The sequence below is a fragment of the Cygnus atratus genome, chromosome 2 (assembly GCF_013377495.2).
Source record: "Cygnus atratus isolate AKBS03 ecotype Queensland, Australia chromosome 2, CAtr_DNAZoo_HiC_assembly, whole genome shotgun sequence".
NCBI classification, from domain to species: Eukaryota; Metazoa; Chordata; class Aves; order Anseriformes; family Anatidae; genus Cygnus; species Cygnus atratus.
The window spans coordinates 6,919,799-6,946,718 of NC_066363.1; the positions used below are offsets into that span (position 1 = coordinate 6,919,799).

At 43.9% G+C, this 26,920-nt stretch overlaps 1 protein-coding gene across 5 annotated transcripts in view; it reads right to left on the minus strand.

Moving 5' to 3' along the window:
- PRKAG2 (protein kinase AMP-activated non-catalytic subunit gamma 2) overlaps positions 1–26,920 on the minus strand; it is a 216,917-nt gene that overhangs the window by 12,884 nt on the left and 177,113 nt on the right. For all 5 annotated transcript variants that reach the window (XM_050708643.1, XM_035554357.1, XM_050708644.1 and 2 more), the window contains 3 exons: positions 16,617–16,726; positions 2,741–2,822; positions 1,968–2,026 (listed from right to left, as the gene is read on the minus strand). In XM_050708643.1, coding sequence (XP_050564600.1) covers positions 1,968–2,026; positions 2,741–2,822; positions 16,617–16,726 — 251 coding nt within the window. The remainder of the gene's footprint in view (positions 1–1,967; positions 2,027–2,740; positions 2,823–16,616; positions 16,727–26,920) is intronic.

The window sequence follows — 26,920 nt, forward strand, 5'->3', positions numbered from 1 at the left end:
TGATCACGCAGTTGAACCAGATATCTCCGGAAGTTCCTTCCAGCTGGACTATTCTGTTCTATTATCACCTTTTGAAAAGTGTAAGGGAATGTTAAATTGACATACTGTAATTAGACCACTCAAATATACCCTTTATGGGTGGTACAAAAGATAACTACATGAGTAAGCTAAACCTACTTCTGTTACTTGCCAAAAAATCAGCTAAGTTTGTGGAGCACAGTCCAGTCTACTGAAGTGATCAGAAGAACAAGAGAACTCTTCAGATGATGGCAAGATGAGGCTAAATCTTCTTCTTTGACCACACCACATGGATGAAATTCCTGAACTTTCCTCATCAGTCATTAAAAAAATAAATCACATAGTACACGAACAGCAATATGCTTCACACCACGACATGATGTGTTTAGAACAAACAATTAAAATACTTAAGACTTACATTTTCAGCACACTTGTACCTAGTAAGACTAGAACATTCCCCAGTGGAACATCTATTATTCTTATTCTTATTCTTATTATTATATCTTTTTCTTCTATAGAAGACTGCATCAATCACTTAGGTCAAATGTTGTCACTTCTCTGTTGTTCATCCTTCCCCTGCCCAGAGGCTGTTTTAAGCACAACCGATGGAATAGCACGTTAGGTGACATGAATAAGTGACAACAGTTAGACCTTAGGTAAAATTATATGGGAAAGTTGGTATTATTGGAGGTTGAGAGTCATTAGAATACGGAAACCACATGGAAATTATCGGTGTGCAATCACTTTCCGTTCACCTTTTTTCCCCTCCACCTTGTAAATCCCCAGAAGACAAAAAAAAAAAAAACACTGAAAATTTAAAAACAAACACGATAACTAGCTTTGAGAAGCCGAATATATCAGATATCCACTTCATCCAACTGTTCTGGGTATTTTAGCTGGTTGAACAGTAGGTATATTTTGATTGGAAGTGGGGGAATTGGGATTTGACAGGAACATGAAAGGGATGTAAATGTCTGTATGAACATGTAAGCAAGAGGATCTCATCAGCTGCCTGCCAGTGGGAATGGTAAATTACAGTTAATTGAAGTCAAGAGATCTCCAAGTGATTGTGCAACTCAGCCATGCAACTAAAATATTTCCATATGTTTAACTAGTTTAACTCGTCTGTTCTCCAGCATCATTTCAAAACCTGAGTAACCTTTTAAAGCATCCAAGCCTCCACAAGCTAGCATGCTGCTTAGCTCCACGTATTGCTTTCAGGATAACTCTATCATAGTTATGAGGCAAAGATGATTTACTTATTTTTTTATAAATGTAAAAATTAATAAAATCACATGAACCTCTGTGTAGCTACATACGTGATTTTTAAATACAACTAACTTTTTCATATAATTTTAAACACTCCCCCCAGCCCCAACTACATTTTTGGTTGATATTCCACATTTATACAGAGCTCTGATTACTGTGCTTTGAAACAACCTGGACGCAAACACACACAGTGATCAATAATCGAGTATTTCACCCTCACACATTTTACATTATGTCTAATATTTAATTAGTATGTTACGATAGGTCCTTCACCCCAAATGCATTAGACAATAGCTGCAATTCCAAGTGGAGCCTGGTATCCAAACCCAAGGCTGCCATTATGGTGAAGCAGCACACAACACGGAATAAATGGTAGCACTCGTCAAGGAAATTCCTCATGTTTATACATGTATAACTGAAGCAGACAAATCATGTTACCTGCCCAAGCTCGTGGGACCTTCATGGGCAGAGCCGGGAACTGAACCCAGGTATCTCGATACCATCCTACGACTTTGATCACAAAACTATCCTCCTCTCTTTCAAAAGAACTCAACAAGCATACTCGTGACATATCTAAGCTTCCAGACACTTAAAAATAACAGCAATCAATCCCTCAAGCAGTTTGATATTTCAGTTTGTGTACCGTCTAACAACCGACAGCAGCTTATCATCATACTTACCATTGGAGATTTATAGTATCTATGCAGTATGTTAATGAAATCTGTAATTGTTAACATTCCTGCAAAAAGTGATAAGGAAGAAGTTCTTCAGATATAAACGTAAGATAAACAGTTATGTTTTCCATTTAAAGTCATGCTATATAATTTATTAAACATTAAATCTGTGTAACATATGTAATGATGTATTGGACTAATCAACTGCTTAATTCCAGAAGTATGTATATACATTTTCACATTGACACAAACCTTCAGAATAAAAAGACACAAGCCTGAATTCATATTCAAAACTATGATCTATGTGCTTCTCCTCTTTCAAACTTGCCCAAAGAAAATCTATTTCTCCCTGTATGGGACATACTACCTGTGACATTCAGCGTTAGCTCTGGTATTTAGTCACTTCAGAGAGCACCTTACTGAGAACATGCTGAGAATGAAATGATTGCATCACATGCATATTAGAATACTGGAGCACTATTTTTTCTTTTTATAGTTCCTATTTTTTTTTTGTGACTGTTGCATTTATTTTTAAAGGCATGGAGAAATAGACATATTAGACAATAAATTTCAGAAGCTCAGGACCTGGAAGAGTCATCACAATTCTCAGAGAACAGCAAAACTATGCAAGCCAGCAACAATTCTTTACTCACAAGGAGAAAACAAAGAAGCCCAGTATGTCTTAGGATGTTAGACCATGGCTAGCCCCAGACCACGTTTTGCAACAGTGCAGCGCCCTGAAAATTCAAGTAATCCTTAACAATATTAGAACCACCTACCTACAAAACTCTGTTTTTTACTCTCCCACAGTGGAGCTGCTCTCACACCATTTGCCACCAAGGCAAAAAAGGCCTTCTTTACCTGCAAAAGGAACGAACAGCTAAATAAATCTTTGCTCTTCATTTAGCGCATCAGACACCAACAGAAGGGTTTCCTCAGTTGCTAGGAAAAACACAGTACGGAAAGGTAGCCGGGATTCAAAACAGAACAAAAGCCACACACACCACAAAAATCCTTAAGTTGTTTACTTCTAAGATGTTTAAAAAGCTTAGCAAGGCCAGATCTGGTTTTGTTCCATTAAGTGAACATGCTGTGTGAAAACCTCTGATGAACAAGTAGGCTGATACAGCTGAGAAGATATCCTCATTAACTGCAAATTTATTCCTTTTGATATTAACCATGACAATTATTAAAACGGTCGTGCTTATGGGGGGGGGGAATAATCATCTGTAATTAACAAAATCATCAGAACTACACAGTTTATAAGTATAGCTTGAGACTTGAAAATTTTACTATGTTCTAGTTACCATTTACTATAGCAGCAGTTGCACGAAAAAAAAAAAAGTTTTATTTCATCTCCAGCTTCTAGAGTCACATTTAAACAAACGAAAAGAGATCGGTTATTTCAAATATGACTGAAACAGTTAAAGAGATTGGTTATTTTAAGTATGACTGAAACAGTTAAAAAGACCAGCTAGCCTGTTTTGCTTCCGAAGAAGCATAACCAAACTCGTTGATTTTTGAATCGACTCTCCCCAGATTTTGTATCAGAGATTATAATGTTACAGTGTCAGCCTCAGAAGAAAAGACCCTTGCCTGTGAACAGAAGCCCTCTGAGGCGTGCAGCGGTCAGGCTCTGGTGCACCTCAAAGTCCTGCTCTCTTAATGATATGCTTGAGCATGTTACGGTTCCTATCCTGCCCGGGCATCTAAATTGCCTTCCCATGGAAAACACAACACCAAAGCGGGCTTCAAGAGGGCTACGCTGTCAGCAGAATCCAGTGCCATATGATGCTTGACATTAGAGTGAGTGTAGTAATTTATCAGTTTAAAATTCTACAAAGTTCATAAGCCCTCCGGTCCGCACCAGAACACATCACCTCTCCTGCACTTCAGTAATTTGCATGCTGCATTTCAAATGCCTAGCGTTAATCCTCTTGTAGGGGAACCACAATCTTTAAGACTAGACTTCCGAAAGCAACCCGTATTTTTTGCAGCCTCTCGAAAGCTAGCCTGCTTCTTCCCTGATCATGAGAAGCCCCTCTGCTCTCCTGACCTCGGCAGAGGACTGCTCCCAGAGCCCCTTTCTGACTTTACCAATGCTTCTGCTGCATCATCAATGAATAGGAATAATGATCCCTGTAACCACCATCCCTAAACTGCACTGAAACTGAATTAAATACATGGGAAAAAATACCCAGCACCACGAATAAGACCATAATGCACACACCGTGTAGTATTTCTCTAGAAAATGGTTAAATAGAAAGGTCCCCAAGGTATTAAGGCACCTCACTGACACAGGGAGGAGTCAAGTAAAACAAACATTACCAAATCCACCGCAGGAACCCACTGACTCCTAAGGAAGGCTGAAACCACAAAGAAACCCTCTGGGCAGCCACACACAGTGTTCCCACATAACAACATCACACTTGCTCTTAACACAGCGAAAGCTAACAGCAGCGAGCTATTTGGGGAGCAGATAAGAGGCAGAAGTGAGTTCACACAGCCTAGCTCCACCTTGGGGCAAAGCAAGTAGGTTCTAATTATTCTTCATTAAAAAAAATAAGTACACTCAGACTGTCTGAAACTGAGAACCTTCAGCTTTGGTCTCTTTTGTAAGAATGGCTGTTTCAAGTCCTCCACGAGAATTGTAAGTTCAAGCTCCATCGCAGCACTAAGGTAACAGCTAACCTGGTAAAACCAGAGAAGAAAAGGGTTTCTTTCCAAATAGGAATCATGCAGCAGAACTCCTCAGGAGAGTTTACAAACTCTGCTAACCTGAGAAGAAATGCCCACAGTAGAAAAGACGTGAAATGCCGAGAGTGAGACTTCAGGCAGCCTCCAAACTCATGGCACTCATCTAGCAAGATGGTAAAATCGAGGATTATTTTACAGTCAGAAATGATACTTCAAGAGAGAATGCCAAAAATGTACTAGGCTATAAACTGAGGCTATAGACAATCCCGGAAGAAAAGAAAGCTTCCTAAAAGGATCAGATCTTCCTCGGATTCGTTGATTTATTTGCAAATATTTGTGTCAAAGCAACTCACAAATCTTCTGTTAGATGCCATCTTGTCTAGCTTTAGAAGAGAGATTTTGGAAAAACTGCGGCCTGCTGAACAGATAGATATGCTAAGATAGCTCAGAGTCAAAGTCTGCATAAAAGCCACTGAGTTCAGCTTGGGAATGAGGATATTAAACGTCTGAAGTAAGAGAACACAAACATTTAATAAAAGAATATTATATTCATTTTCCTAGGTCGTCCTTCTCAACCACAGCTTAAATGGTAGTCTCATTGTTTCCTTCAGTTTGAGAATGGAAAGTGTTACGCAGTTACCTTTTAAATAAAATAGCAGTGCCAACAGTCCTTTATGTAAATATTTCATTCTTATTTCAGCAAGGTCATTACAAAACAAAAAACAACTTAATTCCTACTTGCTCCAACTGCTCGCAAGCACAAACACCCCTCATCCACTCACACTTTCCTTCAGTTTCCGTGGTTTCCCAATTTCAGTTGCCCAAAGTATTGCTTGGTGGCCAGCCAAGGCGCTGGGGTGTGGAGCTGGGCTTCCGTCCAGCACATTTAGATGGCTCGGTGATGTCCGTGCAGAAAATACCCACAAGGAACCTTCCTTGCAGATTATGTACAGTCTGTAGGCTTTGAAGGTTGCTGCCGTGTCCCATCCTCAGACCTCCAACAGCGCTGTTAATTCTCGACCCCACCAGCCTCCTCTTGTGGGAGGCCAGCTTCCCGCTGCACTTCTCTGATGTTTTGTGGAGTGCTGGACTGGCCTGACCTCCACAAAGCCATTGTTCCTCAGCCAGATCCCGTAGATCGTTGCTGTTCAGCACCATGTGCAGACCTTCTTCAAACAAAGCCCTTTTGTTCTTATTAACTGCGTAGCGGTCCTAACAAACAAAGGAACTGCTAAAGGATGGGATTTACCTGCCCCGATTTAAAGGTTAATCTGACACGTATGCTGACCGTGCGCGCTCACCTCACCTCTTCGGAGCCAGCAGGGGGAAGCAGCTATTTCTCCGCAGCACGACTCACCAGGCTCAGACCAAGACAAACTGCTGCGCCCCTGGCTACAGGCTGTCTACTTTCTAGCTATTTCCAATTAGACGAGGAATCTCACCTGATGGGACTACGGGCCTTCTCCAAAATCCTGCCCCTTAAATAAAGGGTCATATTATTGCAAAGAACAGCAACAGAAGTCCTGCGCCATGTTGTACGTTGCCTCAGCGATAGGTGCTACTGCCATACAGCGAAACGAACAGGAACAAGCTTTTCTTACTGCAGGAGCTCCTTCTACCAGTTTTGAGTATGCTGAGTAAAGGCACAGAATAATTTAGGCTAGGTAGGACTTCCAGAGCTCATTGCTTCTGTACACTATCCAAATGTTTTCCTTTCAAGTCTTAGGGAGGACACAACCTCCCTCCAACGTGAGGGTCACTACCAAGAAAGATGAAGTTGGACCCGTACGCAGGAAGCCCTGTGCTTCCACAGAGCCGAATACTTGGAAAACCTCGTCCCTTAAAGGTTACAAGCTCCAAAACAGCCTGACTGCCAGGCGGGGGCACGTGAAACAGTCACAGCAGACTAAAGATCTCACCAAGCTACACAGAAGTTTTTTCCTCGCTGATGGGAAACACCGAAGGGTCACTCATCATTGTGACACTCCTGAGCAGTTATCCCACTAGTTAACTTAAAGGGTCATTTTTGCAAGGGCACGTGTGAATGAAGAAAGCCTCTGAAAGGAAAACAGAGGAGGAGTTGGTGTACAAAATTCCACGTACACACATGTATTTTTACATTGATTTACCTAACCACGTTATGCATGTAGTTACTGTTTTCATAAGTGACCAGTGGCTTTTAAATTTGTCTGCCAGGACTGCCCCATAAAGCAAAGAGGGTGTCTGCCAACAACATCACAATCACTTGTTTCATTTGCTTAGCTAAAAGGCTCTTGTCCCGGAAAAAATGTTAGAGAAAACCTATAACAGGGTCCTGGCGGTAAAGGGTCAGTGCAGAGTAGGGTAGGGAACCCTGCTGTGCTGACAGACACATCTCCCCACCACCACGGCCTCAATGCCAACGTTAATTTGGAAAAGGTGGCAGGTAACAGAAGCGACGAGCGCAGAAGCTTCCGATGTGCCAGTATGAAGCGTGGAAATGACAGGAAAGACTAACAGCATGGAGGGTGTTAAAAAAAAAACTTCCAGGACTCCTGCGGTACAGGTGGTATCCAAGGGCAAGGTGATAACGTGCACTTCCCTTGCCTTACCTTTCACTCCATAAACCAATACCAGGGCACTAGCCTTACAAACCTGAAAAGCCGCTAGTGCAGCCCCAAGAAATCTCTATTTATTAGGTCAAGAAAGAAAGCGGATCCTTGATACTTTCACCGTGTCCGATTCCTGATGGATGGGTAATCAAAGGTGAGCTGGAACATTCATTGCTGCTTTCACTCGGTAAGTTGAAAACTTAAAAGCCTGAGTCTGTTCTCATGATGATGTTTAAGAGCTACAACTGAGGAACTTAGTGGGAAACAGACACCCCATAAAATTCACATGTGGATGAAAGCATCAAGCTCAGATCTTTCAGGAACTCATTGAGAAACAATTATCTAAGGAAAGCTTACAAGCAACAAAGTTTTCTTGAAAATCTATTTTAGTCAAAAGCAGAAAGCAGCCAGTTTTCACCCTTTGGATAAAACCAGCTGACATAGCGTTTAGAAGGTTACAGTCATATAGCTGTGAGTATAAGAATGCCGCATGAGAATGCCACCTCAACTGGTCCCTGTATTGGGTTTACATGGCAAGGGTTTGGTAGCAGGGGGCTCCACGGATGGCCTCTGTGAGCAGAGCCCAGCCCTATCAGGGTATTCCAGGGTGACTGTCATGTTTCCTCATATTGTTCTCACTGGAGAGTGAGAAGGTACAAAAGCAGCTCACCGCGAGTCTTCTCGCTCAGAGGCCAGACCCGCTGTAATGGCTCTTCCTTTGTAAGACAACCAAGAGCAGCACAAACAGCCTTTGCTCTAACAGGAAAAGCGGCAGGCCTCTGCTGTGACCCTTGCACGAAAAAATAAAACCAACACCTCCGCAGCCAGCCTTTCATTCCTTTGCTCTGCGCGTGTTTACGAGCTGCCTGGCTTGCGGCTTGTTTTGGTGTAAAAACCCCAAAGAATGGGGCAAGGGCTTCCAGCCCTACGGCTGCCCTGATCTTGGCAGAGCTGGGAAAGGGAAACAAACCCCCCCCCAAAAAAACTTACAGCTAATTCATGAGATGCAAGCCTGACATCTAACTGCAATGATGTCTCCTTGAGATGTTCTCCCCTGCTGCTCGCTCCCATCACCAGGGGTGCAGGTGACTCTCAGCTCTAGGAAGCTATCATCTCTTATCTGAAAAATACTCTGCAGCAATGGCCGGAGGTACGCAAAGTGGTTTTCTCCCCCTTACTTTACTCTCAACTTCTTACTATATTACCTGACATCCTGAGACTTTTCAGTAGGCCCTTTAGCCCGGAAAAGGCCAAACACCCAGTTTTTATCTGAAGCAGCGTTTGGAATATAGGAAAACACAACACTAAGTTGAGAGCAACCGTACTGAGAAGGGCTTGGGGGTGATGGTGGATGAAAAAATTGAACATGAGCTGGCAATGTGTGCCTGCAGCCCAGAAAGCCAACTGTGGCCTGGGCTGCACCAACAGCAGCGTGGGCAGCAGGGCAGGGAGGGGATTGTCCCCCTCTGCTCTGCTCTCGTGAGACCCCACCTGGAGCCTGCGCTCAGCTCTGGGCCCCCAGCACCAGAAGGACAGGGACCTGTTGGGGTGAGTCCAGAGGAGGCCACGAGGATGCTCAGAGGCTGGAGCCCCTCTGCTGTGGAGCCAGGCTGAGGGAGTTGGGGTTGTTCAGCCCGGAGAGGAGAAGGCTCCGGGGAGACCTCACAGCGGCCTGCCAGGGCCTAAAGGGGGCTGCAGGAGAGCTGGGGAGGGACTCTTGGTCAGGGGGTGTGGTGGCAGGACAAGGGGGAATGGTAGTTTTAGATTAGATATTAGGAAGAAATCCTTCACTCAGAGGTTGGTGAGCCCCAGGCCCAGGCTGCCCAGAGGCGCTGTGGCTGCCCCATCCCTGGCAGTGCCCAAGGCCAGGCTGGATGGGGCTGGGGGCAGCCTGGGCTGCTGGGAGGGGTCCCTGCCCACGGCAAGGGGGGGCACTGGGTGGTCCTTAAGGTCCCTTCTACCTCATACCACTTAATGAGCTCTATATTGAGAAATATTAAAAAAAAAATCCCATAGGAGGTTCTTTAGGTAATCCTCCTCATTTACACTGTTAGCATCATCTCCAAATAATTTATTTCTATAGCACAGAATTTTTGTAAACTGAAATGGAATCAAGGACTCCAGCATTCATCCCCACATCCCACGATCATCACCTTGACGATCCAAGATCGGCATGAGTGCAGTGTTCTCCAAGTGTCTCACGCATTTTTGCTTTGATGCGATTCCCACCCAGATGGTAATAACATTTATGACACCTTTGAGGATGAAGTAGCTCTTGTCCAAACCCAAGACCTGAAGCAAAGAAGTTTGGGGGAGGTGGATCAGTTTTCCAGGGAAGCTAAGCATTCACTTTCCAAGCAGGCGGAAGGAAACCGAAAGCTATTGTGCTGCCACTTACTTCCATCTGCTGTTTGAGGAGAGCCTAAGCACTCTAGTTCTTAGCGTGCAATAACATTAGAAAAAAACAGGTCTGCCTTCTAAGAAAGCAGAAATTCTGGCTTGAAGTGACTGCTGTTAGATGCCATGCTGATGGGGGCTAGAAGTAGGAAGCGAGGTCTTGGAGGCAGAGCCACTGGGCCAACTGCGTTGGACAGGGTACAGAAATTCCTTCCGAGATTAAGATCTTGCAAAAAAAAAAAGTGGCAGGGGCGGGGCAGGGAAGGCAAGAACAATGCCCGATTTTCACTGAGCCAAGCACAAACACTTTATCCACACCCTGTGTTGACGAAGATATTTCCACTTAATTGGTACAGAGGAGCTCATTACCTTCCCCCAAGACTCAGGGCTGAGTGCTTCACGTTGGTTTTGAGAGCTGCAGGAACTAAGCTCCGGTGCTTGTTATCTGCAAGAGACAGGAGCAACTCTGAAGGAAAACAAAGCCTTCCAGTGCTGTCCTGCTGATTCTGGCCTGATCTCAACAAAGGGAGCTCTCCTGTGGTCCGTCTCAGCCCACGTGCCAGCTAGAAGCTAACTTACATCGTCCTCTTACAGTTCTGTGGGACGGGTAAGCAAGGAGCGGTGCTCGCGCTCCTCAGAAACGCAGACGGCATTAGTTTAAATTTAGCAGCTTCGGAGAGGAAAAACCTCAAAGCCAATTAAGGAACAGACAGCCCCTTTGTAAGGCTGCACAAACTGTTATGACAGCAGCCCCAGAGACTGTTGCACGGTTCTGGAAGCAAAAGATTCTAGAGCATTCTTCCTGGAAGCCTGGCCTATCTCATCACCTTGGAGAGAGGCAACACCCCAGTCAAGAATGACCTGGAGGGAACAAGAACAACGCCATTTACTTAGTGTCAGCACGAGGAAGTGAAACAAATCCTCTTCCACTCTTCTAATGTGGAATCCACTGCATGCTCTGCAGAGGTTATGTTCTTCCAGCTTGTTAAACCGCAAATTAAGTTCCAGGAGATTATCCCAAATATTTTTTCTAGTTATGTAGTAGAAAAATAAGCAGTTGAGCTTTTCCTAGGGTGTGATAGTTACTTACAAAATTCTCTTAGTAAGAACATCTGGTTCATTACCAGCTTAGATTTAATTAGACAGGTTAACTAATGCAATCTTCAAATCACTCAACTGTCCAGGATTTCGTCAGGATAGAAGGCAAAGAGAACTCTGAAAATTTGTTCTGATGAGTGTTTCCATACAAAAATGATTATTAGTTTATGAAACACTCGACAAATACCTCAAAGATAACTTCAGTACCATAATGCGCATAAAGCCATGTACGCTTTAGTATCAAAACAAACTAAACAGATGAGGATGTCATGTAGCCAAAGGTTAGAGCTTTTTAACCCCACCCCACCCCGCCAAGAGCTTATACAGACTTCACAAGACACAGCTACTAAATAAATGTGCCATTATCCTGCTCGTGGGATTGCAGATTACTGCTGATGTGTAGCAAGGAAGTCCCTGTCCTACACTTACCTTTTACCTTTCTTTTAGAGAGTAAATTGAGAAGCACTAGCTTGTTTTGTAGCGCAGACCAAAGACAAAATATATTCAAGTAATAAATTTGTTTGAAGGCCAGACAAAGGTCTAGCCTTAAATAATCTTATAGAGATAAGCTTCAGGAAACTGCTATAAGCTCTGCTGTTAAGAGCCACTTCCTCTAAATATTCAAATAGAATTCATGATGGGGTGGAAGAAACACATTGTAATGTTTTGTTTGCAACAGACCTAAGTCAAATTTAGGCAGTAACACAGAAAAAGTGAAATGACAGTAGTTAGTACCACTAGAGAGAGTAAATCTGACTGATGGAAAGCGAAGGAAGTGCTACGTTTTTTACCCATACTTCTGTCTAATACAGAGAAAACTGGAATGCCAATTTTCCTTCCAAAACATTTTTATCAAATCAAAAAGAAAGGTCAAATTGCTGTGTCACTATATGGACAAGTTGCAAGTTAAAACACCAACAAGTAAACAGCAAACTCCGATCTGGACGTTGCTATTTCCCCTGCATAACAACATGTTAAATGTGTTAACACTTGTACTCAGACACCTCACTGAACACACACGCAGGTAACCAGTAAATCTGCACCCAGCTCAGTGTTTTCCTGGAGTCTGTTACAGATGATCCATCTATTGAATAATGAGAGGGAAGAAGAACAGTAAGTGAATGCTCAGTCACTGACAGCAGCGTAGCCCTTCAGGGGACAACCCTCCTAACCCTCTCGGAGGGGCTGGGAAGCGTTTGTTCTGTTGTTTGCACTCTGGGAGATGTGCAAGGGATGAGAGACAGCTTCATCCACCAGGAGCTGCACGCTGTTGCTGCTTGCTTAGTTCCCCCACCATCCAGAGAGTCAGATTTCCAAACTTCACAGGATAGCTCATGACATCTAACTGTCTCTCAACTCCAACTCTTCATGCTCAGATCAGACTTCAACATTTCTTCAGTGTGAGTTGAAGAAAGATAGTATCTTCTCTGGGAAAACCAAAAGGCAGGAGCTTGTCACAAACAAGTACTCACGGGTCACAGGCCAGGCTGAGCTGAAGCACCGAGGCAGTTCGATGTTTTTGAGGAGCAATTATTTACAGGCTACAACTATATCAGCAAATTTAAAGAGCGAATGTCGCTGTAAGTCACGAGCACTGGACCAGCCAGCACTTTCCCAGCCAATATTCACCATTCCCTGGGGCTCAGCACAGGCCAGGGACCATCTCAGGCAGGCAGACCGGATGCAGGCACGCAGTTGTCAGCGAAGTATAAGCTAAGCTATACTAAGGCAAACTGAACTATGCCAGTTAAATACAGCGTACAGAGCTCAGGTCTGTTTATTTAGGATAGCTATTGCTCAAGTCTGTGCCAAGGGACACCTTCCCTAGCTGAAGCACAGCACACTTTTCTCCCTTCCCATAGGATCAGAGGCCACAAAGCCCCCAGACCTTCTGAGGAAGAAACAAGCAGGACTGAACAGACCGCCAGCCCGTTCCTGCTCTTTATTAGCTGCTCCTACTGCTGCTGTTTCAGGTGCAAAGCTGATAGGAAGCCTTACCATCTCCTCGTTCAGGGATGAAACAAAGATTTTGTGTTTTTTTTTTTTTAAACATTAAATCCCTCCAAGATACTGGGACTACACATTTTTAATGAAAAGATGTCATGTTAGCGGTAGGGCCTGTGTCGCGTGCTATCAGTGACCACCTCCAATTTTCCTACAGTTAACAGTTCTGAAACACTTCTCATATCCCACGGACAATTTTCCAGGGCAGAAGGGATGTGTGCTGCAACTTCTGTCCAGCAGAGGGAGACCAGATACCACAGTCAAATATAAACCCAGCAGCAGTCTTCCAAGGAAAGGATGAAATGGAGCTGCACAGCTTTCTTCTGTCTTCTTCCATTGATTGCTACAAGCTTACACTACGGCAAAAAAGCGAGCCTTGCCACGTACTGTTTTAAGCTCTAGCACTATTCAAAACCTAAACTCAATTTTGAGACATTTGAGAACTTCAAGCTTTTTTCTTGTTCTTAAATTAGGAGAAAATGATTTGGGTAGGAATGAAACCGATCCAGGAAAGACAAATACATACAAGACCCTCTCACTCTGAGGACACTGCATGTTCCAGAAGACTGTGTTCTAAGTCATCAAAAGATGAATCAGTTTTCTAGTACCTCAGGACTTTGTATTAGTTGTTGATATATAAGAACCAGAACAAATTTGGCTACCCTTATAAGGTACCTTCTCCTCTGTTTTTAGTTTAGCCATGTAAGAGCTATTCTGCTCATATTCCAGACACACGTACGTGCACCAGCTACACTGACAAGACACTGAAGATTTAAGATACTGAAGGTGGAACGTTAATACAATATACTAGGCAAAGAACTGCAAGGGAAATACTGAAGAGAAGTATTTAGGAAGTCTTGCAGCATAGCCCAGAATGACTGTTCTTATCAGACCACTTAATGTTTTCTTAAATAACCCTGCAATTTACTAGTTTTGCACAACGTGTAAAGTTAGAAGACAGTATCAATGCTGGAAGACAAGCATTGCTTGATATTTGTTATAAATGAAAGAGTAAAGCGATCGGGATTACATTTAATGGCACGAAGTCCAAAATATCAAAGTTCAAGAATGATGTTAAAGACATTGTTCACGTTTGTCACATACTAGAGTCTGAATGAGTAACTGCAGGCTCCCCTCTACCACTCCTTCCTACCACCACTGCTTCCAAGCACCTGGAGAAGGCTCAGAATACGCCCCACGACCACAGACCAAGGTATGCCCTTCGTTCTCCTCCAGCTTAATCCACAGCCATTATTAAGGATCTCAACTAAGACAGGGATTTGGTGGAAGTCAGGTGAAACTTTTTCTATTACCATTAAGTTACCCGTTTTTCTTTATGACAAATATTCAGAGGTTCCTTCACTGAAACCCTATTTTTCCAATCATTACCTCACCAACTGGAGATGAAACCCCAACCTCCTGATGTTAATAGCGTTATTTCAGCACAGCTCCAGTGAGGAAGGCTGGTATCGGGGGTCATTTTCTGTAATTCATCTACAGATTTGGAGAAGCTGCCCTAACGGCTCCAAGATTCACCAGTTCATGTAATAAAGAGGAAGAATTCACCTTTCTGACTGCGATGATGACCAAGCTCAAGATTTTGACCCAGGTGGCCACTGCCAGCTGAGAAGTCAACAAGTTGTGAGCCGTGCCACAAGCAGCTGCAGATAGCAACTCCCAGCAGATTACCTCCCTGTGAGAACAAAACCTCTGGAACAAAAAAAGCTGCACCATTAAGAAGAGCTGAAAGAGCACCAGTTAACACCGTAATCACCATCAAGTCAAAGCACATTTGGCCTTTCAGGGTCTGAAATCTTTAGCTCAGAACTGACAGCCATTCCCTTCTTGGCAAAAGGAAAGAAACCACAGAGATGTTTTCACCACCTCAGAAGAACACGGATCTGACTCCCGCAGGAGCAAGCTTCTGGGGGACAAAGAAAACTCTGAACAGGAATGAGACAAAAAGAGCCTAGGGTGAAGTATTCAGTATGTCTAAATGTCAAACCCTCACTAGAGCTTACAGGACTTGCACAATCAGAGCCTACACGACTGCTAACTGCAAGAGCAGATGCAGTTGAAAGACTCCAAACAGTCAAGACATGGCAGATACAAGGGAATTCAGCTACATGAACCTTTGAACTCTGGGATTGATGTCTGCGTGTTTGAAAGCTCTTCCTCTATGACCAGTGGCTACTACCATCTAACTGCAGACCAGACGTCTTTTCGCCACAAAATCCAGCATCCAGTCAAGCACATGGAAGGACCCTTGGGGAAGAAGCGACTGTTCCATTCATACCAAGGTGCTTAAGGAGGAAAAGCTCTTAAAAGAAGTCTGGCTGCCTGGGTGGAGGAGAAAACAAGCACCACTGCCTCATGCCAGGTTAACCGCTATGTTCAGCGCTGCCTTCTCTGCCAGCGCATCAGTTAGCTGCAGGAAGTCCTACAGCTCATGGGCAGAGACTTCACCACAGCTCTGCTCAAGTTTTAATTGAATTCCAACAATGGTAGGATACTTACCTTTGAGGACTCGGCCAAGATATCAGCATCAGAGGCAAGATATTGAAATCTCAGCGCACTCCGAGTCTGAAGAGATTAATAAACTCCCTCATGAGTGAGATGCCCGGATAATCAAGAAGTCCATTGTGGAAGCTACAAGCTGCTTTTTTTTTTTTTTTGAGCAGTAACTAAAGCTGTGGTGCTTTTAGTCATGCTGCAGAACTGACCATCAGTGGTATGCCCTGGTCTAAACGCTCTTTAGTGAAAAGGACCTCAGCCTGCCCAAATCAGTCTCCACGTTCCACGCATCAGGATCATGATCACACAAAGCAGGAAGGGACAGAGTGCTCTAATTATCTACCCAGCCTTCCTTACACCACCAGTTTCTGCCTGTGCAGGTGGTGATCAACTCAAGAAGGATGCTCTTGGTCCTTGTACAAATAGACTAGTTTGTGTGCAATACTCTTGACCTGCCACAATACTTCGCGCTGTCATGTAAGTAGGCTTTCTATCTTCCAGATCATGGTACTAATTAATAATCCTCCACTACATACTAGTATCCAATATGCAAGATGATTCTGTGAATATTTTGGGACTAAGTATCCAATATATCATTTTCTTTAACTGTGGAAGGCTGGAGCCTAACTGAGTACATTCCAGGACAAAGTACGTGCACAGTTAAGCCAGAGCAGAGCACCTTTGAAAGGAATCAGACCAAAACAAAAAGAAATCCACCCCCAAAAAAACCATCCATTGCAAAATCCAGGAAACAAAAAGCCACAGTGCTCTACCACACTGCAGAACAGATTACTCCATTTCTGTAGCAGGCAGCTATTGCCATCTTTTGGCAACTACACGCTTCCCACAGAGCCAAGAGCCTAGCAGATGATGATTTACTGATTAAAAGCAAAATGAGAAACTGAAAACAAAAATTTTCTGGAGACTGTGGTAATTTGTGTCATTAAGCCATCCATTTCAGTCCTAAATCATCGTACCAACATAGCAGCAACAGGCTCAGAACACCTAGGTACTCTAACTACTGCACAGGGATCTTTATATGAGATGAGATGTCTTTACAGAAATTCTCATAGCATGAAGAAGCCGATATAAATTTGGATTTTTCTGAAAGTTTTCCCAGCCAGTGACTCCAGCTCCAACAAGTTACCTTCTCATTCTATTCAACCAGGAAGCCTCCCCACAGCTCCTCCTCTAGCAGGACATGAAAGATACAGTTGAAACAATATGGGGGCTTGTACTCAAAGTAAAGCATTACGGGAGAGCTGCTCAAATTGCATTTAACACTCAGGAAACACACGCCCATTTAAAAAAAAGAGAACTGCAAGCAAAGGCAGACCGAAAGGAGAATACTCACTTGTAGCGTAGTGTCGAAAACAACAAGCTTAGAGCTTGTTGGAACAATGTCATAACACTTGTGTGACCTCATGAATCGCACATAAATGTCACTTTCCGATTCTTCAAGTGCTGTAAGTAAAAACATTATGTTGTTTTATTTAAATAACCTTAAAAAAAAGAGTAAAAAAGCATGCCAAATCAACTGAACACCATAGCAGGACATCCCTAAAGCAAGACTCAAATTCACGCTTTCAGATCTAGACAATTTGTAGTCCTGCACTTTGCAGTTCACTTATCTTTCCTCTCCAATTAAATAGCACACAGGCAAAACGCGCTGCTTCTCCTTGACAAGGAAGGACTTCAGTACTAAACGGTTATGTTTTGGTTTTGTTTCCCTACCAGCAAGCTATTGACTATGCATACTTAGTACCTGAACTCCAGGTATGTACAAAGCAAGTTGCACCTTTAAGTAGTGTCAGGCTTAACTAAGCCAAGCTCCTTAAGTTAACACGGTTCTGATCACACTTTTGTTCGGTCCACTTTTCAGTTTTGTATTTTCTTAAGAGGCAGTAGGCAAGTTCCACAATCAGCACCACTCCATTCAAACTCCGTCACACAAAACGTCACAAATCCCACAGTTTATTTATGAAAACAGGATCCATTTGGGCTGGACTTGTTTTTTTTGGTAGGTTTTTTTTTTTGTGGTTGTTAAATGTGACCTGTCTGTAGCAAGGACACACAATTCAATCTATATTAAATTAACTTTGCATTTGTCAAGTTCAGATCCATATGCATACGGTCTTTAGATCTGCTTGGGTATGTTACTTTATTTGAAAGCCCTTTGGCCCTCCATTCTTTACAGCAGGTACCTGAAACTCAGTCAAGGTTAACCTCTCTATCAGACGTGCACCCTTACAATCCTGTAATAATGAGCAGGAATTTGGTCATGTTATGCTTTTGCAGAGTGAGGAAAAAAACCCAAACCTGACCTACCTACTAACCATTGAAGAACTTTGTATTAGAAAGCTATAAACCTCGAAATCCTTGTTTGCTACACGTGCTCAAAATTAATCCTCTAGTGCCAGAGAAAATGTCACTTCCACAGGGTGGCTCAGCACAGTTTTAGTACAATCCTACAGAAGCCAAGATGAAACTCCCCTGTAAGTGGCTACGCTAGCATACAGGCAGTCTCTCTGCATGCCAAGTTAAGTTCTTCAGCTCCCCCTACTCTTTAGAAAAGCCCTTTCCCCCCTAAAACCCAAGCAGCAGTTCCAGAGGAATACAGAAGAGAGTTCAACTGGAAAGAAGCAGAAAAAAAAATCATTTGCTGGATTTATGTTCCTACAAAGGTCAGGACCAGGAGTGAAAATAGCAGGAGCTAGGAAAAATTGATAAGAGATTAGAAAACAATGCGAGCAAACTGATAGGGGAAGAATGAGGCAGATTGACTCGGACAAGGCTGGTGCGAAGCAGCCTTTATAAGATGATACCAAAGGGGAACTGGTACTGACTCGGCAAGGGCATGTATAAGAGAGGTCAAAAAAGGCAGTTGGGAACAGAGGACGCTTTATGTAACTCCGTAATAGAGGAACAGCTTATCACCCTCCAGCTTCCGCAACAGCTTACATGGCTACTGTCTGCACAAGGCGAATGCACTGACCCTGCAACAGGGCGAGTTACGGTTGGCTTTCTTTTTTAAGAGCACACGAGAAGGAGGGGGTGGATGAGACACTAAGCACTAGAAACAATAATGAGAACATTTAGATGACAAGAGAAATAGCCTGGTCGTTAGGAAGTTAAGGTCGCTTCTACAGCCGTCAACGCAGCCCCTCTGTGCGGTATCCTGAATCTGGACGTCCTATTGATTCTGTAGCCGTGACAATGTCACTTTGTATACAATTAGCTTTTTTTTTTTTTGGTAGACACAAGCATAGGAAAATACCGAATAACGGCTGAACTGCAAAGCCACCAACTGTTTTTAGCTGAAAAAATGACACCCTTAGCAGATGACATCATCGCTGGGTACCGTTCTGTCGGCCTGCCAACAGTTACGCAGATGTAGCAAGGGCAGTAATTGCTGATAGAGCGTGTTGCCAGGTTTAATCAGGCAAGGCTGGGAATGGCAGGCACAGCTACGAACCCTGTATGGACCAGCACAGTAAAGATGTGCCTAGAAACCCTCCTCTTGCTCAGCACACGCTTTAAACACATACTTTCAACCAGACCTCAACAATCCTCACATTTGGGATGTGTGGGGTTGGTTAGGCGCTGCTGTCTCACCCTAGTTTGTCTCCCAGCTCAGAAATCAGGATTAGGCACATCACCCCAGGCACCACAGAGCAACCGGTTCCTTCCCCGAGGATGGAAAGTTAGGATCGGAAACATTCAGAAGCACAAGACAGTCATCTGTGAGCTCTGTGTTTAACAGCTATAAAAATAGCTAGGGAACTCCAGCAGGGTCTAAACAAGGATGCAATTGTCCAGCTGGAACTGAGGTTTGTTTCTGCAGATCCTTATACTACAGACCAGCATAATGCACTGCTATATCACCCACCAGCTGAACATGCAAAACATAAGCCCCGCTGCGCTTCCTCGTATGCTCTAAATGGTGTCATCAAGTGGCAACTGGAAAGGATATTCAAGACCTTCCAAGCCCTTCAGCTATCCATGAGTACCGAGGAGCTGCCTCAAGCTAGCTCTTTGTGCAAGAGCTGCGTGCGAGTTATCGGTGTACGCGGCTGCTGAAAGGAGAAGAGGTCTCCAGCAGGCTTGGGACTCCAAGGGTGCACTCCCATCCACCTCTCCTGCACAGCACAGGGACAGGGCAGAGTCTTCTTTACAGGTCCTTTAACCTTCGAGAGGACAAACGTGCTGCCTTCATTTGTACCCAACCACCACCGTGCTGCAAATACAAACTATCAGATATAAATACCCTGATCTCCGCAGGACATTAGTATTCTGTTACGTACCTTCTAGCTCTGTTTTCGCTAGAAGCGCCCATCCTTTCTGGCTATTAGGCTACTGCAGTCTTGCCCTGTACCTGCAAGGCAGCGCTCCCTTCAGACAGGCAAGAACAATACCTTTCTGCTTGACCTAAAGCCCCACCCAGTCTCTGCACATCAGCTCTCATCTTCACAGAAGATGATTTGCCCCACGAGCAGGAGTTGCATACATATACTGGCTATTCTTTCACCATAAATCAGCAACGTACTCAGGTGTTGATACCAGAAGGGTGTACGACATGGACGAGAAGTGATACAGATCCTCCGCTCCTGCTGGAAGAAGGGACTGAGGTGTCCAGGATTAGATTTGCATCCGGATCTCATTTGCAGAAGCCCAGTTACAGTAAGGGATGCCCCAAGCTGTATCAGAAGCCACACAAGGACTACAAGCTACTGTAGTTCTGAGGGCAGGGCCTCCTAGGGGAGTGCTTCTCCCTGGCAGCTGAAGTGGCACGGCAGCAGCACCAAGCACAGCCCGTCCCTGCCACTCCTGTCAACTGTATTCCTTCTCCCTGAGGCAGAAGCCTGACCTGTGCCTTTCTTAAATTGCTTCTGTAACAACTCCTGTAAGGTGTGTGAGGATGGAATGGCACCAGACAACTGCGGGTGTCCTGACTCAGCAAATGCAGCTGCAAAGAAGCCCCGGGGAATACATTTGCTGGACCTATACCACGATTAAGGACGCTGCCTCCAGCCAGACCTCGGCTTCCCACAGCTGATGAGCCAAATGTTACCTGGCTCGCCGACAGAACAGATTCCCAGCAGGAGGCATCTTAATCTACAGCAGGGATCAGGAGAGAAGAGTCCACTATGAGTGATAGTTTGTTTCCTTGCGGGTGTTCCCTCGTGAAAGCTTGTTTCTTGAAGATGGATCAGAAAGGTGTGTTGCAAGTGGACGTTCTCCACGTGCACTCCCTCCCCACAAGCCATAGGTGAAGGCAAAATACTCTAACCCCCCAGGGCTTTCTTCTGCAATTTTTTAGATAGAACACAAGCAGAAGTTACCTGAAAGGTTACAAAACTTTTGGACAATTTAAGCACCTGATTACAGCCTGTCTTAAGGTCTTTTATAGTGTAAAGTCATCACACATCCTCACTTTATTCCTACAGGCAGAGATCCTTCAAAAGGAAGATCAAGCTATTTCCCCTCCCAACCTACACCACCTTACGCACTTTAGACCAAGTCATTTTTATTCCTTTCTCTCTCACCCTCCTCTATAACAGAGATGCTTTAACTTTATTTCAGACAGTAAATATTTTGAAAAACATTGTGGCTTTTTTCCCCAAATAAAAAACCATGGATGAACTACTCGGCAATACTGACTCAGATCACGGTGGGACTTGGTACTAAGTGTAATTATCTATTTAGAGAGCTCTACGGTGGAGTTAGCGTCTGAATACTCCTCCTAAGTGAAAAGGAAACTTCCACAGTGTTCCTGAAAGCATTCCTCAGAGATCCCCTGTACAGGTACCTTCAGTTCCACTCATCCCTTTGCCACCACACAGAGTGCTTTTCTACTGTAGCTTCCTCAGAATTTCAAGGCCTTCAAGAAAAAAAAAAAAAAAAAAAGAGAAGAATTGCCTGCAGATGGACAACAGGAACCTGCAGTAGTACATATGGCCAACACATACTGAAAAGCCTTCAAATACCGCTACATAAAAGCTGATAGGAAGTTCCCCAAAAGTGTTTCCTGCAAGCCACAGGCTCTCTTTCCGTGCTATACCCCAGCAGGCAGGCCCAGCAAGGAGATCCTGGACTGTACACGTTTCCCAGTTTCAGCAACACAAAACCATGAGCTTTTTTACCTTATTATGCTCCTTGTATTTCTGTGCTGGTATCTGGTCACTCTTAACGTTTGTTCCTGGAACCACAGACACGGCGTTCCACAAAAAGCGTTTTCTTTCAGCTTAGAGTTAATTCCACCACAGCCCACAATCGTGCCGCTGCAGCTGTAAGAACACGCAGCAGCACTCCCGCTCCTCACGATTAGATGGAGAATTACTGGAGTTACCAGCTCTCAGGTGTTTGAAAACACAAAAAGACTCCTCGGGAACCAAAACAATTGTTTGGATAACTGACATTTCTAAGTTTACTATGAAATTAACTACTTAATTTTAAAGATCCTTTAAAAAGCAGGAAAAACACCTTGGAACAGTAAGCCAAAAATATGTTCAGCTAACTGCCTAGTCAGACAAAGGATGGCAAACCACATACAGACACATCAGTCCTTCTCTAGAGCTTCCTTACAGCAACAGGAGCTATGAAGTCCCAATGCCAAACACTCCAGCTTAGACCACTGTTAGGAAAAGCAGCTCCTCCTGGCCAGTTCAGATGGCAAATAAGGGAAATGGGGAAGAGTAGAAGCGTACTTATGTCAGCCTCACGTGTACTAAAGAACCCGGTTACTGGGGGAAAAAAACAAACAAACAAAAAAAAAAACCAACAGTCTCTTCCATTACGGGACACAAACATATGCATCTGTAGTTTAAGTTGCTCCAAGCCACTCACAAAAAAATAAAAATCAAAGCTTCAAAGATACTGAAGATCACATTTCAGATACCAGCAAGTTACAATTGTCACTGTTAGAGACATTTTTCATCCCAATTTTTAATCAGAGCTGATCGAACAGCAATGCATTAGGTGAGATTTATTGGTATAATCATGCTGAGAAGCTTTCCTTTTCTCGGTATAACACTTCTTTTAGTAATCTTATATTCCTTACTCAGGTAAAATAACTCGTTAAAAGTATTTAGTTAACTAATTTGTAGTAGATAAATCCATATGGCAGTGAAAATAGCAGTTTGAGAATGGCTTAAGCAGCAATTTAAAAGATTTTTTTTATTTTTATTTTTTTTACATTCCTAGCCATTCCTTTGCCACCAAACACAGAATAACTCCACCTTTCAGAGGCCAAGTCCAAAAAACGTGGCTCCACAGCAGCATAAGCAGCAGCAGCTGCTGTTCCCCTCGTGCTAGCTGTGTGGCTCCCCTCCCTCACTCGGTGCTTCTAGGTTTCCACAGAACTGTTCCACGAATTGGCTGGAAATGCTGGATTGCTCAGAAATTCGGCCTTCTGGTCTTACCAGTTTTAGGTCTGTTTAGCTCCTGTATCTAGCAGATGACTCCTGCCCTTCCCGTGCCCTAGAAGCTGCAGAACACCACATCCTTGTCATGGCAGCTAGCCATTAGGTTGACTCAGCTACATCCAACGGTGCCAGAAGACACCGGGGTGACTAACCAGTTAAATAAGGCAGTACGAGTTACAGGTAGCTCTTGGCAGAGCACACAGTAGGTGGAAGGCATGTCACTAACCCTGTTTGTTGTTCTTCTGTCTATATTTTTATCTTTAAAACGTCACCAAACCTTGTAAAGTTTCTGTCTGCCCTCAGTCTGAAGTTATTGGATGTGTTGGGGCGCATCAGGCACAGCACTGCTGGTGGGTGGAGGGAGGGGATTGTCCTGCTCTGCTCTGGTGCGGCCTCACCTCAAGTACTGTGTGCAGTTTTGCGTGCCACAATATAAGGAGGACATAAAACTATTAGAGAGTGTCCAAAGGAGGGCTAGAAAGATGATGAAGGGTCTGGAGGGGAAGACATGTGAGGAGCAGCTGAGGCCCCTTGGTTTGTTCAGCCCCGAGCAGAGCAGGCCGAGGGGAGGCCTCATGGCGGCCTGCAGCTCCCTCGCGAGGGGAGCGGAGGGGCAGGCGCTGAGCTCTGCTCTCTGGGGACAGCGACAGGACCCGAGGGAACGGCATGGAGCTGGGACAGGGGAGGGTCAGGCTGGGGGTTAGGGAAAGGTTCTGCACCCAGAGGTGTTCGGGCACTGGGACAGGCTGCCCAGGGCAGTGGGCACGGCACTGAGCTGCAGGAGTTCAAGGAGCGTTTGGACACCGCTCTCGGACACAGGGTCTGGTTTTGGAGTGGTTCTGTGTGGAGCCAGGAGTTGGACTCAATCCTTGGAGGTCCCTTCCAACTCAGGATATTAGTTAATATTCTGAGTTAGTTAATATTCTGGATAACTTCTGCCACAACTTTCAAGAAGCAGGAGACAGCAGCAGTTCTCGTGTAAGTCCCTAACACAGCTGCTCCAGGAGACACCCAGAACGGACAGAGTTTACCCACTCAAAGCACCGCAGTGACAGTAGTGAGAACCAAAACCTATTCCTCAGGTGTCTCTACAAGCTGACCAACAGTCCCTGGAAAATTATTTTCAAAGGAAATGAAGGCGTTTGAATGAGAAAGATGTTTTGAGATCAATGCTCCAGGAATCAAGCGTTCGGGTAGGCTTTTATCAGCATCCCCCAGCCAGGAACCAGCACTGGAAACAAACCCAGGGCTGTGCTGCGTGCAGAATCTTGCTGCAGTGATGAGCAACAACAGCTCTGTCTCAACCTACCCCCCCAAACAGAAATATGGCTAATTTGTCAGGATAACGTTCTTTTTAAATAGATTTGAAGGATACACAGACAAATTAAATGTACAAGGTATCCGATGAAAAGCATGGGAACTGAGGGACTGGAAGAGAAGAACAAGCAGCTTGTTTTGTAACAGAACAATGCCGTAAGAAGGCAGGACTTCTCGGTCTGCTGAGCTGCCTGCTCTGGAGCCAGGAGCACTGAAGAGAGCAGACAAGAAACAAGGCACCAGAAGAAGAATCAGTGTCGGACTCTGTAGGAGAAGAATACTGACTTAGCTTAAGAAGGGCAAGCAGAGAAAAAAAAGAAGTGTTGTTGTACTGTACCATTTGGTTTCTGCTCATTCATGAGGAAACTTCTCAGGGAGAAAGCAACCAAGTGCCAAGAAACACCCACGTAATTAGAGGATAAGACCTAGTGGCAACAAAAGATGGAAAAAGGTGGAAATAGATGGTTACAAAGATGCCTGCAGTAAACAACAGGAGATAAATCATGAAGTTTTTAGAACATGCCTGGAACAACTTCGTTGCTAATGCAGCGACCAAGGCTAGCGAAGGACTAGTTCTGATTTTAGGAAGAGAAGAGCGAGTTTAGTCTTACACATGGAAAGCAAGATGATGACAGCGATGGGGTTGGCTATTCCATGACAAGCTGAAAGGATTTCAAATGCAGGGAAGCATAAGACAGGATGCAAAAGACAGCGACAAGAAATCATTTCTTTCTGAAAGCTGCAAACAAACCTAAAATACGCTGGCAGACCACACATTAAACTTACAAGGCAGCATTATTCACGCAGCCACAGGCTACGTGATACAGAAGTCGCAGATGGATGTTTCCCACCCCTGATCTAAAGGAATGCATGAGCTGGCAGCTAAAGAAAGATCAGAGTGAGTTTACAGATCGGAGATACGCTGATACAAAGGAGTGATAGGAAGTTTATCTGCAGATCTCTATCAACAGCTTCTGCGGTGATCCAAGATGGATTCAATTATGTATTACAATGAGAATACGTAACTTCGGGTAGGAAGAGGACTTGACAAAGCATGAGCAGGGACACTACTAGAAAGAATAAGCTATGCCCTGCGAACTGTAACGCATCCTACAGATAGGAAGAGGTGCCAGAGGTACAAGAAATGAGGAAGAACAGGTACACGACCAGGTTAGGGACAAGTGTCTCGTTGCTTCAGTGTTCAGAAGAAGGTTCATTTTTTCTTAAAACAACTCAAAGAAGCCACAACACGTCTTAAAACATTTCAGCTCTGAAGTTGTATTTGTAGTTGCTTGAGACACTGAAATTAGGATTGCTTGCATCTGCACCTTTTCACACATAAATTTGGCTTGTGACCTCTGGAGTCTGTGCAACTATTCAGTCACTTCAGGTCACTAAGTGATTCGGATGTCATCTCCCCTCGTCACAAGGAGGTGCTTGATGCAGAGACAGGAGATATTGCAGATGTAGACAGAAGACAACCTACCTATAAACAACTATCCCCAAAGTCACCAAGTTCATGAAGGGGAAGATACAATTCTAGGCTAAAGGAAAGCCAGACAAATTTAGGAAGGGTCCAAACACTTAGGTACGTGCTGAAACAAGTTATTAAAACCCACGTGTTTATAGGCACCTAGAGAATAAGCTTATTGAAAGCAAAGAAAACCAACGTGATTTTCAAGAACAGTTCAGTCCAACTCAGACAGGATAAAGTAGTAAACTGGATGAAAAAAGGAAGGGTAAAAAAAATAAACACAGCACATTTGCTATATAGATATTAAAGCAAACTTTGATGCTACTACATCTGAAAAATGGGCAGTAGAGTCACCACAAGGTGATTCCACAAGTACACAAAGCAGCCCAAGTTGCAGCAAAACTAGGACCTCTTTTTCAGTGAATTTGCAGGCCTGGACAACGAGGGCTGGGCATTTTTTATGATATGAGCTCCAAAACAAACTCTTTTCAAAGAGTTTTGGTCCACCTTATGTCATTTTTCACTAGGCAATTTAAGTTCATGCCACAGCTCGCCTGTACAAGTGCTGTTGCAAGAGGGACACGCTCTCCACTTTCATAAAGCTTCACAGAACTGGGGTTTTGAAGCCTTCATTTCTTAGAAATTAAGCTGAAACTGATTACCATGTTCACAAACTACTGAAGGAACATGGAAAGGAAAAGTGGTTTCAGTGACAAAAAAAAAAGCACATCCTGACCTCATCACCTTAGTTTTCTACAAGCTAGGCTCAGAAGTTTTTTTTTTTTTTTTTTTTTTTTTTTTAAAAAATCAGCACCTTGATATTTCATAGGTATAACACTGCAGAAAGTCTCAGAGAATCAGGGCTCCCTTTTATTCAAAAAATTTAATTACTGATCTTCAAGTCAGGAATTGAAGATGTTTCCAAGAGTTTGCAGCAAGGTTGCAGGAATTTAAGCTCATATTCATAAATGGCTTGGAGTTACAGTCTTTCAAAGAGTACCAGAACTGGAAAAAAGCACTCAGTCTGATGAGCACAAATTAGGGGAGTGACTAAACAGTACTACTAAGAACTACCCTACTGTTATTCATTTGATTTAATAAAGCACAAGTGGGGAAAAGGCAGTTTGCTTAAACAAAACAAAAGCAAACAAACAAAAACCCACCCCAGTTGTTACAGGGCCATTAACTCCCTCCAGAAGCTGGCTAAACAGAACAAAGCAACCTTGGGATAGATATTGTACGGTCTCCTCCTTCAAAGGTCCTAAACGTGGAATGAGACAAACATCAGACACTGCCTAGGCACATCCTGCCTTAGTGAAGAAAAGAAACGGACTACAAGTTCCTGAGATCAGAAGATCCACTTTTCTGGGTTTTAGGCTTGGATATCTCCACTTCTCCCAAGTCAGTGAGAACCAAGACTTGTAGGAGAAAATTAATGCAAAC